Here is a 13,190-nt window from a genome sequence, read left to right as displayed (position 1 = left end):
TGGGATTATTGCAATAAAACTTGCAATGCATATTTACAACTTTGTAGTATACCGACATCTTATTCATGAATCGTGCTATAATAATATACAAGTGTTTGAGTTATCACGTGTAGGCAGGCCCTGGCGGTTAGTCTTTATCAGTTGAAACATGTTTGGAAAGCAGGTAAATAAAATGTGTAGGGAACCTTACAACAGCATTCCCTGTATTTCAATAAAAAATTTTGTTTTCAAAATTTTTGAGGAATAATTATTCTTGTTTTTACCTACACAAGTACCTACACAAAAATGAAAACCTGTTAAGCAGTTACATTTCTTATCTGTGTACTTGTGTAGTTCAAAATGTCCCTATCAAATTAGAAACAAAAGAAGCAAAAAGCGCATTAAAGCGCTGAAGATCTGCTGATTTCGAGATTTTCTAATAACAAATTCTTTCGGACCCTCCTTAACGAAATCCCCTGTAGTTAGAGTCCATATATGGTAGGGGTACATTTACAGGGTACAATGTTTCTCCCCATGTGATATTCTGACGTGCTCGAGAAACTGCAGAAATCCCCGCTTGGGCTCCCCTACCTAATATAAAAGTAATCGCTTAAGTTTTAGTTAATTATTATATTTTAATTAATTTCATTAACAGAATTATTAATTTTTTAAAATTTTATAATTATCAAGTTAATGTTAAATATTTTTAATAACACAGAATTAATATCTACTAAATAAAACTAAAAAAAAAATAATAATATTAACATTTTTTTACTCACAAAATGACGCAAATTGCACTGTAGCTCCCCCTGGTGAGTATGATTGGTACAAATAGATAAAAAAATTAATTCCTCGTCTCAAAATCTACTAAAATACACTTTTTCGTAAAAAAATGTTTAAAATTTGTACACAATCACCCGCAATCTACATCAGTAGTCAGAAAATGACAACTTCTGATGTTCATAAAATTGCATTGTAGCGCCCCGTGGTGAGTGTTTTTGGTAGAAATACATATCAAAAATGGATTACTCGTCTCAAAAAAACTAAAATGCACTTTTTCGTAAAAAAATGTTTAAAATTTGTACACAATCCCCCGCAATCTACATCAGTAGTCATAAAATGACAACTTCTGATGTTCATAAAATTGCATTGTAGCGCCCCCTGGTGAGTGTTTTTGGTAGAAATACATATCAAAAATGGATTGCTCGTCTCAAAAACTACTAAAATACACTTTTGCGTAAAAAATGTTTAAAAGTCCACAATCAAACGATATGTACATCAGAAGTCATAAAATGACAACTTCTGATAATCATAAAATTGCAATGTAGCGCCCCCTGGTGGGTGTTTTTGGTACAAATAGATATCAAAAATGGATTCCTCGTCTTAAAAGCTACTAAAATACACTTTTCCGTAAAAACAAGTTTAAAATATGTCCACAATCAACTGCAATGTAGATCAGAAGTCATAAAATAACAATTTCTAATATTCATATAATTGTATTGTAGCGCCCCCTAGTGAGTGTTTTTGGTAGAAAAACATATTAAATTTAAATTTCTCGTCTCAAGAAATACAAAAATTCACTTTTCTGTAAACAAAGTTTAAAACTTGTCCACAATTAACCGCAATGAACGTCAGTAGTCATAAAATGACAACTCCTGACGTTCACAAAATTGCATTGTAGCGCCCCCTGGTGAGTAATTTTGGTAAAAATAGATATCAAAAATGGATTCCTCGTCTAAAAAGCTACTAAAATAAACTTTTCCGTAATAAAAAAAGTTGAAATTGTGTCCACAATCAACCTCAATGTACATCAGAAGTCGTAAAATGACGAGTTCTGATGTACCTCAAAACTAAAATGAAAAATGTGGCGCCTCGAAATTCATCAGATACCTATGGTGTAATGTTTTTTTTTCACAGAATTCATTGTAGAATCAGAAACTGATTGTGACCCGATGACTTTTTTTTTGTCATATAAATTACTCCGCTCTAATATATATATATATATATATATATATATATATATATATATATATATATATATATCTAGGACAAATCACTAGATTAAATAAAGAAAATCAGACCGAAGAAATAAAGAGAAGAATAAGGTTGGCCTGGGCATCATTCGGAAAACTGTCTTATATTCTAAAGAACAGAAAATACCCGCAATACCTAAAAACAAAAGTCTTCAATCAATGTATACTCCCTGTTTTAATATATGGCTCTCAGACATGGACCTTTACAAAAGAGAATATGGAAAAAATAGCAAAGACAGAAAGAGCCATGGAAAGACAAATGCTGAACATTAAATTATCAGACAGGAATAGAAACGAATGGATCCGTAACAAAACAAAAGTGAAAGACGTCTCTACCCAAGTAGCAAAGCTTAAATGGAAGTTCGCTGGACACACCCTACGGCAGAAGGATGAAAGATGGACTAAGGTGATAATACATTGGAGACCATGGAACCACAAACGAAAAAGGGGAAGGCCACAGATGCGATGGTCAGATGACCTGAAGAAACACACTGGGTCAAAATGGATGCAAATTGCCCAAGATAGAGAGGCATGGAAGAAGGAAGAGGAGGCCTATATCCAAGGATGGATGTTTAGGGCTGATTAGATAGATAGATAGAGCTAATTATATGAACTATACATAATTTCACTTTTTACGGGAATTATTTTTTACGTTAAGCTTCATAAATAAACAATAAAGTTTCACATTTTTTGCCGATTCCGACTACTTTTCATGTTTGTACATCATATGTTTTATACATATATTTTAATAAACATGACGATATATTTTAATGTTTGAAAATTGTAAGACTAAAAAGTAAAAAAAAATATAAAAAAAATTTAAGAAATACTTTTCTTTAGTTACGAGCGACTAAAATTCTTCTTTTTCTTTCTCGAAACTCCTTATGTCCCTTAAGGGCGTCGGAGGTTTTATTCATCTTCTATCCATATCTTCCATTTCTTGCGGTCCTTTACTAACTCTTTCATTTGTTGATGTGTTTTTCCTTTTTCCTGTCCAATTTCTATAATCTGATCGATCCATCTCTTCCTTGGCCTCCCTTTCCTTCTTTTACCATATCTTTTTGATTCCATCACCTGCTTTGGTAGTCTTCCCTGGTCGATTCTGTTAATGTGTCCATACCATTTTAATTTCCCTTTTTGGATCTTAATTACTATCGATTCCTGTTTCAGTCTTTGTGTAATATCTTCATTTCTTATTCTGTCCAATTTCGTTTTCCCTGTTAATTTTCTCAGCTGCTTCATCTCCGCTGCATTTATTGTACTGTCTATTTTTGCAGTGTTTACACATTTCTCGCTTGCATATATTAAAATTAAAGATATAATAAAATCAACTAAACAGCAAAAAATAAAAAAAAATCAAATTCGAAGGATTATGCGAAAAAAACTGTTTACAGACAGATTAAATATACAAAAATCTCACATATTCGTTAAAAAATTGAAAAAATCTAACACATTCGTTAAAGAAAAGCGTAAGGCGCGTCTTTACCGAATAAACGGTTTTCGCCCCACGGTTTTCTTTAACGAATATGTTAGATTTTTTCAATTTTTTAACGAATATGTGAGATTGTTGTATTATTTAATCTCTAACAGTTTTTTCGAATAATTCTTTGAGTTTGATTTTTTTATTTTTTTGCTTTTTAGTTGATTTTATTATATTTTTAATTTTAGTCGCTCATAATCATAACTAAAGAAACGCGTTTCTTAAAAAAATTTTTCATATTTTTCTATTTCTTTTATATCTTTCATTATATTCTACGTTTTTCCCCAATTTTATCTTATATACGTTTTAAGCTCCCATTCAATTTTCTCTTCTTCTTAGTTTTGGATTGTGCTTTGGATTTCACGTTTCAATCTTGATGTCTATTCGACCACCATTAGGTATCTACATTATTTTTATTAGATAAATATATTTTCTTTATTATATGCAGAAAGCTGGTTTCTTTTGTTTACAAATTTTTCTCACCCGTCTGTGTTTGTCTTTTTAGCCTTAAGACATTAAAAAGTTTCCATTTACTTTACATTAGTTTACTTAACTCGTTTACCAAAACACCGCATACACCTGAAAGCCGTTCTACTGGTGTGATAACTTTTATTCAATGTGTATTTTTAGTTAGATATAGATTCTTCTATTTTAGTCAGCAACAATATTATGAACGAATTCCAAGACATTCTGAAATATTAAAAAACTTGTTTACATCGTCCATCAACTCTTTATATAGAGTAAAGAATTCCCCTTCCGTTGCTCTCTTCTTCCAAGCTTGATGGACGCATAAGCGTTTTTTGTAGTATTTGTTTCCTTTTTATTTCCTGTTGCTAATCTGGAATTCAGTTCCCATTCTTCCTGAACTTTCTCATCTATAATAACACCCAAATACGTCAAATGAACCACTCTCTCGAAATTATATTTCCTTGCTTCATTGGATATGAAAGTAAACTGTCCACTATTCTTTTTGCTCTATATTTCCGAGTATCATGTATTTGACTTTTTCTGGTTTATTTCTGTATCACAATATTTTGCTTTTCTTATCTTTTCATAGTATGTATTTAATTATTCTTTTCTTCTTTTCGCTAGAGCAGTACCATCATCAGCGAAGGCCAGACATTGATGCTCATTGTTGCTCAAGATGCGGTCGTTTTCACTCGGCTATTTCTGATTATTGTTTTCAATACTAAGTTAAAAAGCACCGAGGATAACGGATCTCCTTGTCTAAAGGCTTGTCCACATAAGGGCGGTTTGCCAACGTCGACGTCGTGGTTTACCTGAAAAACCCAACCGCCGCGGTTCAAGTTAACATAGCAACAAAAATGTAACTGCTCAACATCGTACACATCGCTGTTGGGCGTGAAAAACGGGACAAATGGGAAAAAGTCATAAAAGGTCAAAACGAGAAAAACAATATTGAAAATTGTACAAAAAAATGATTATTTTTTAGAGATGTTTAGAATGATAATCTACTTGAAATTTGTTTTTACATGTACTTTTCCTGCATAGATTAAATTTTTTTTGCTGAATATTTGAGAGCAAAATATGTTTAAAGCGATATTTTGATTGACTTACCTCCTTTTTCACAAAAACGCAAATGACTTAACCCCTTTGTAGTTGAACATAAGAATGATTACAGAGGGTAATGGAAAATTTTAGATACAAGATCACTTAAATGCAACGTATTTTTAAATATTAAGAAACGTTATACATTACTTACTAATCTAGCTAAAAGATACTTTAAACTTTTATTTGTCGTCAGAAATTGACGAATCCGGCAGCAAATCAGCTAAGTCTTTATCTGTGGGTAAATTTTTGTAAGTAAAAGGCCCACAATGATTCTGATGTATGCGGCAGTAAGTCCATCAAGTGCTGGTTCTTTTCTACCATCTGCTTTTTCTTGTCAAAGGACAACTTGTACTCAAAATTTTTAGATTTTTCATATCGTAACCAACGAAACTATCTCCAGTTTATCTTGTTAGCCTAAGTATCCGTTTTGCGGTTAACTAGTGTGTACGGAATTAAACAAGCCACCAAAATTAAGAAAGGCAGAGCGCTGTAACTAAAAATTGACGTTTTTTAACTACTTGTCCCCTTTTTCACGCCCAACAGCATTTCAATGCCCAACCGCTAGTTTACCAGCCAGCGTTTAAACTTAAAATCGCGGCGTAACCGTCTGCATATGGACAAGCGCTAAGACCTCTGTTCACTTCATCCCAGCATTTCCCAAACTTATTTTTCCGTGACCCGGTTATTTTTGTGTTTATCCTTCGTGACCCACTATTTACATACTACATACTCACTACATACACTGGTGTGTGTGTGAATGAGAGGTGCGAGGTCCGAGGTGCGAGGTGCGAGGTGCGTGGTGCGAAGTGCGTGGTGCGAGGTGCAATATGCGAGGTGCAAGGTGCGAGGGGCGATGTGCGATGTGCGATGTGCGAGGTGCGTGATGCAATGTGCGAGGTGCGTGGTGCGATGTGCGTGGTACTTGGTGCGTGGTGCTTGGTGCATGGTGCGTGCTGCGTGTTGCTTGGCTTGGTGCTTGGTGCGTGGTGCTTGGTGCGTAGTGCGTGATGCGTGTTGCTTTGTGCTTGGTGCGTGGTGCTTGGTGCGTTGTGCGTGGTGCTTGGGGCGTGGTGCTTGGTGTGTGGTACTTGGTGCGTGGTGCGTGGTGCTTGGTCCCAGATAACACAAAGACATCTTAAAGAAATCTAAAAGATAACTCACTAAAGATGTTTTAGACGTCTTAAAGATGTCTGGTATTTCCGGAAAGATATCTTTACGACGTCTTAAAGATGTACCTTACATCTTAAAGATGTCTTTTTTTGTCTATTATTAAGGTGTTTAGGATAGCTTTCTTTTTAATTTTTTATGAAATATTTTAAATGAACTTTTAATAACAATAATTAGGTTCTAAAAATACGTTTATTACTATTAAAATTTTACATGTACATGTAGAATAAGCTTTACCAATTATCAGATTTGCAATTCTGGTATCACAAAACTTTTGTTTGCTTTTTTGTCCCAGTCAACTGTACTTAAAGCTTGCTCATTGCTAATAATTAATTTTCCAACTCTTGATATAAAATCATAGGCTTTTGATCCTCCTACTTTAACAAGCTCCGATATGGTACCTAAAAAATATATTTTTAAGAGCATATTGTTAAGGTAAGCTGTTGAATTACGAGACATGCATTTACTCTTGATAACAAAGTTAATTTTTTACTTTAATAATATAACAATCTAAATCTAAACCTAACTGCATTATTAAAATCTGTAAAGTTTTCTAAATATCCCTTAAATAAAACCATATCTTCATCACAAGATATGGGAAGTACCACTGAAGTCACTGATGTGAAAAAGCTTTTGTTTGGAGTTTGTCTTTTAGCTACCAGCTCGTGTCTTAAATGTTTTATTAACCTAACCTAACTTTTAATTATAACCTATTTTTTAAAGATATCTTTTAAAAGTCTCAAGACATTAAGACCATATTTGGTTGTAAATAAGATATCTTAAAGATGACCTGTGCTGTATGGGGTGCGTGGTGCGTGTTGCTTGGTGGGTAGTGCGTGTTGCTTGGTGGGTGGTGCGTGTTGCTTGGTGGGTGGTGCGTAGTGCTTGGTGCGTGGTGCTTGGTGCGTGGTGCGTGGTGCTTGGAGCTTGGTGCGTGGTGCTTGGTTCGGGTGCGTGGTGCTTGGTGCGTGGTGCTTGGTGCGTGGTGCGTGGTGCGCGGTGCTTGGTGCGCGGTGCTTGGTGCGCGGTGCTTGGTTCGTGGTGCTTGGTGCGTGGTGCTTGGTGCGTGGTGCTTGGTTCGTAATGCTTGGTGCGTTGTGCTTGGTGTGTGGTTCTTGGTGGGTGGTGCGTGGTGCTTGGTGCGTGCTGCTTGGTTCGTGGTGCTTGGTGCGTGGTGCTTGGTGCGTGGTGCTTGGTGCGTGGTGCTTGGTGGTGGTGCTTAGTGCGTGGTGCTTGATGCGTGGTGCTTGGTGCTTGGTGCTTGGTGCTTGGTGCTTAGTGCGTAATGCGTGGTGCTTGGTTCGTGGTGCGTGGTGCTTGGTGCGTGGTGCGTGGTGCTTGGTGCGTGTTGCTTGGTGCGTGGTGCTTGGTTCGTGGTGCGTGGTGCTTGGTACGTGGTGTTTGGTGCGTGGTGTTTGGGGCTTGTTGCGTGGTGCTTGGTTCGTTGTGCTTGGTGCTTAGGGCGTGGTGCTTGGAGCGTGGTTTGTGGTGCTTGGTGCGTGGTGCTTGGTGCGTGACGTGTGGTGCTTGGTGCTTGGGGCGTGGTACGTGGTGCTTGGTGCGTGGTGCGTGGTGCATAATGCTTGGTGCGTGTTGCTTGGTGCGTGGTGCTTGGTGCTTAGTGCGTGGTGCATGGGCACCTTCTCTTGTACTTTAAATACAGTTAATAAAAAATACCACAAAGATGGGCTAACTTGATTAACCAATTGACATAATGAAAACTGTCTTTAAATTGAAATATTGCATCCATAGCCGTTGGTGGATGTTGTTCTAAGAATAGTGAAATTTCTTCCATTAATTCAATAAGTCTTTTTAAAAAATTCTCTTTTGATAGCCAACGAACTTCGCAGTGTAAAAGATGTTCATGTTCACTTGAAGATCTGAAGCGACCAGGCGAAGCGACCCGGCATTTTGCTTCCATGGCCCGGTACTGGGTCGCGACCCACCGTTTGGGAAACATTGCTTCATCCGATGATAAATATCTCCATACTACATGATTTCGTGTGCTATTTAAAGTTATTATTACCTACTAAATCAGTTTTTCGGCTATGCCCATACATTCTATTCTTTTTTATTCTATCACAGTCTTGATTAAATTTTGGACCAAGGGATACATTAGGTTCATATTTTTATATTATGTTATGTTCCTTATATTATGTATTTGTTGAGATATTTGCCAATGAATTTGTTCTAGAAAAAGTGTGAGTTTTAATTGAACCTGAATTGAACAATTGAAGCCTCGAATGTTTAAACCTACATATATAACTTTTTGAGAACGTATTTTAAAAATTTGTAATAGTGTTCTGCCTTTTTAGGCCTAGTCCAAACGACATCGCTCTTGTCAAACTGAAGACACCTTTGGTATTTAACCAGTTCGTCGGTAATGTCAGCTTGCCTGAACAAGACGCTGTATTTAATGGCACTGCTAACCTTACTGGCTGGGGATGGAGCTTCTTACCAGACTTCAATAAACTAAGCTTCGTAGCTGACTTACCCCTAATTGATATTGAAGGTAAGTTTTATCTACTTGTCATAACATTATTTAAAAAATATTTCTGAAAATAAAGGGAAGAACACACTATCAAATGAGAGAATACTAAAAAATTTATTATTGAAACTTCATAGAAAAAAAAAACTTCTTAATAGAAAATTTAAAGGTATTGTTTGTAATTACTTTTATAATTTAAATTTCGGAATGGATATAATGTTTTCAGGTAATTTTAAACAGCGAGTGTATATGTCAGATCAATAGAGGACGAGCATTAGAATACAAATACATTACCACGAAAAACAAACAATAGAAACCCTACAAACAACCGTATAATCAACGAATATATACTCTCCTAGAAAGGTACTGTCCTATAACGTTTTAGCATAGGATTTTGGTTTCCAACTGAGTAGGTGCCATGGAGGTGCATAGACCTAACAACGACTACGGAACTTACGTGGTCTCACCACTATAATCATCTTGGTCAATACAACTCTAAAGGTGGCTACAGACTATGCATGTATTCGTGATTCGTGATGCGCTATGCGTGATTCATCGAGTTCACGATTAGTGTGTCTTGTTCTTTCAAAATCGATTCGTAAACAACATTATTCGTGTGTGCATAGTAATTCGCTCTTGTGAGTACTAAATTAACGAACATCAAATGCTGCGTATCAACAAGAACCGATGATTCGCCAAAGTTCGGACTGTGTTCATACTTAAGTCGTCCATTCGCTGTGCGCACTAATTTGTTCGAGGGTGTATTATATAGGCTACGGTAATTCTTTTGCGCCATGATTATAAAAATAGCACTAGATATTGCGACATCATCATCACTCTCAATATTCCAGAGTAGAAATATGTATATATTATATATATTAGCCAATGATTTTGCTTATTTATTTATATATATATATATATATATATATATATATATATACATCCTACTATCAATTTGGCATCGATACATTATGCATTTACCATCGATTTGGCATCGTCTTGCAAAGTGGCATCTGTATATCGATGCCACTTTACACTACCTTAATAACTTTATTCCTGTACTTGCTACCAGAAGTCTGATCAGCTCGGTAGTTAGAGATTTGATTCCTTGATGTTACTTTAATATATCAGCTTTCTTTGTTTACCTCTTACTAAGTTATATAAGTTTATTCCATAAAATGTTTGAGGCCAAAATGATCGTACAGTGAAAATATTATATACATTTAGTTCAGTGTTTTACCGTTTTGTCGCTGCCGTTATATACATGAAAGCGTATATCCCACTTTCATTATCAATCATTTTGGCATCAGAAATTTGGCATCACTGTTGAATACAATATTATTCGCAACGAAAAATAGACAATTTGAGAATGTATATATTATTTTCATAAAGAAATCATTCTGGCATCATGTTTTATTTAAAAATAGGGCATATCAGAGATATGCCTTAGGCATCATAAAAGACAATGACACAGAAAAATCAAACAAGCAGTATGTCAAAAGGGCCTTAGTTATGTATCTTCGGTCCTGTTGGTCCAATCGTGATGTATAGCACCTCAAATGATAGGATTTGACAAACAGAATACAATGAGAGAAAAATCAAATACAACAGCATGTCAAAAGGGCCTTAGTCGCGTATCTTCGGTCCTATTAGACCAATCGTGACGTACGGCATCTCAAATAATAGGACTTGACAAATAGAATACAATGACACAGAAAAATCAAATACATGTTTAATGTTTAATGAACATCAATGTTTAATGTTTAATCAATGTTTAATGAACAGAATACAATGATACAGAAAAATCAAATACAGCAATATGTCAAAAGGGCCTTATTTACGTATCTTCGCTCCTATTGGTCCAATCGTGGCGTACAGCACCTAAAATAACTGGAGTTGACTAATATAATACAATGACGTATGAAAATCAATTACAGCAGCATGTCAAAAGGGACTTAGTCTTGTATCTACGGTTCTATTGGTCCAATCGTGACGTACAGCGTCTGAATCGATGGGATTTAACTGGCAGAATAAGAGGGTGTAGACAAATGAAAATGACGGCATGTAATAACACTTTAAAATTGTAGAAATAAAATGGATTAACGCACATGGTATGACATATTATGTGAGAGTATTTAACAAATAGAATACGATTACATACGTCCAGTTTTTGACAAGCGACTTCTCTACATATGATAAACGCGAAAGGGCCCCAACGTTCACTGCTCGACATAGGCCTCCCGTTCACTGCATATACCCGCTGCTTTCTGACGCTGTGACTTGAGAGGATAGGATTTAACGAATAGAACGACAAAGAAGACTAAACAAGGCAGCTCACGGGAAAAACACAACTGTCCGTTTTATACTCTACAGGGAAGCATCAAATATTCAACGTAAGAATATATTATAGTATAACGGTATGATAGATCTTTTTCTTTTTTTTTTCATTTAGTGCATTCCGTACGTTTTTTAAACATAATCAGGAGAGTTGTTGAATTTCTGAAGTCTATAAAAGAATTTCTTAACAAACCTTTTTTTAATTATGTTATGGATTATTTTTAAGAATGTGTTTAAAAGGTAGCTCGCAGGCTTATTGTTCAATGGTCTTATCACTTTCAAGCGCCTGTCTTTTTTGTAGGACTATTAATTGTTAATTGTGATTTCAACCATTCTAGCGGGGCAATGCCTTTTCTGTAACTGAAATGAATATTGTTATCCATTTAATTTTTTTCCTCAATTAATTGAATGCCTCCTACTGGTGTTTGGTCTAAGCTTACCGCTTTTCCCCATTTAAGCTAAAGTGCTCGTCAAAAGTTAGGGATATAGAAAATTATGCTCTTTTTGATAGCTAATTTTTTCGAGAACACATTAACGGATTCCACTATTTTTTTTAATATTTTAGATTTTTCTTTAGTATTTACACAGTTGTGCAAAGGTTTACACAAACTTCTTTTTTGTACTTATACCGAGTGGTAGGTATAAGTACAGAAAAGAAGTTTGAGTAAACCTCTTGTTAGGTATTAGTTACGTATATTCACTCCCATTGGTCCAAACGTGTCGTACGGCGGCTCAAATCATTGGAACCAGCCAATAGAATACAATGATTAGGGAGCGGATTTATATGCGATCAATTTTGATGAAATATGCGCATATATATGCGGTAAAAAATTACGAAATATGCGCAAGATATGCACAAAAATTCAAAAAATGCGCATTTCGGGAAACCACAAATTTTCTGTCTTATTTAGCAATCTTATTTATTATCTTTCAAATAAAATCTTTTTTTATATATGCAATTTATTCACAGTTTTTACAAAAACTGCTACCAATAGTTACCTATTTAAAATAAAACAACAATATCACTATAAATATAAATATCTTCGATTATAATTCACTACAATGTGTTTTTCCAAATTCTTTACGAGGAAACATATTCTTTGATCAGATAAAATATTTTTATAACTTGAGAAACTCCTTTCAACATCAATAATTGGTGTGTATTTAAAATAACTTGTTAATTTCCGTTAGAAAATCGTAAATGTATTGCTAAACGTGTAAATTCTCTCTATTAGCATGTTCAAAAGATATGAAAAATAAATCAAGTCTTACCACAGCGTGGGTTTTTTTCACTACTCAAAAAATTTAAATTAACAGCTGCAGACATCGAGAAAGTAAACTATGAAATGAAATCGTAGGGTCAAGGATCCTATTATAAGACCTGTTCCTAATATGAGACCCCTGTCTCTAGAGTCTTGTTAGTGCTGCAGCCTGGTAAATGGGGTAAAAACTAAGCTCTGGTAGTGTTTCCAATAGGCTGTGAATAAATCGAGTTTCTGTGATTTAGTATTAGTCAGTGTAAACCGCCCATGTAAACAAAGGGTTAACAATAGAGAGGATTTAAAAGAATCACCAGAATTATAGGTACCTACTAAATATAACAAAAGTAAATAAAATTCGGATTTCCGGATAAACCATCCTTCGTCATTTTAACATCCTACAATCATTTCATAACGGCGTACTATCCTATAAGTACTTTGTGTAAAGATCGGGTATTTTCTAAGAAAAAATGAAAGGCAGTGAATGAGCTGTCTCTCTTGGTTCTCGAATTAATAGAGACGACAGCCTGTGCGGGGAAATATTTTGTCGAATTAAAAAATTTAAATTTTGTTTTGGACTAATGAAATAAAAAATTTTAGTAGTTCCAAAATGACACAAAATCTAGGCATCGGATAAAAAAGTTTATTTGAAGAAAGTGTATTTTTTGTTCTTCTTAATGGCGGTACAGGCTCGTTTTTTTAATATTGTATTTAATTACAGAATAATTTTCACATACTAATATATTTTTCAAATTGGGCTCTGTACCGCCATTCTTCATTATATTACGGATACGTGTACCAAATATCTCGGAAAAAATATTCAAAATTACAGCCGCAATCTTGGAACGCGTTTTGGCTACCTGTTGATCGCTACT

General features: G+C 35.1%; 1 protein-coding gene across 1 annotated transcript in view; it reads left to right on the top strand.

Annotated features, from left to right (window-relative positions):
- LOC114331924 (serine protease 53) overlaps positions 1-13,190 on the top strand; it is a 96,814-nt gene that overhangs the window by 10,194 nt on the left and 73,430 nt on the right. Inside the window, exon 3 of the mRNA XM_028281616.2 lies at positions 8,547-8,743. Within this exon, the coding sequence (XP_028137417.2) occupies positions 8,547-8,743 (197 nt within the window). The remainder of the gene's footprint in view (positions 1-8,546; positions 8,744-13,190) is intronic.

Source organism: Diabrotica virgifera, chromosome 1 (genome assembly GCF_917563875.1).
Source record: "Diabrotica virgifera virgifera chromosome 1, PGI_DIABVI_V3a".
Classification (NCBI taxonomy): Eukaryota; Metazoa; Arthropoda; class Insecta; order Coleoptera; family Chrysomelidae; genus Diabrotica; species Diabrotica virgifera.
The sequence above is the reverse complement of the archived record's forward strand: the minus strand, read 5'-3'. Positions and strand labels throughout refer to the sequence as shown.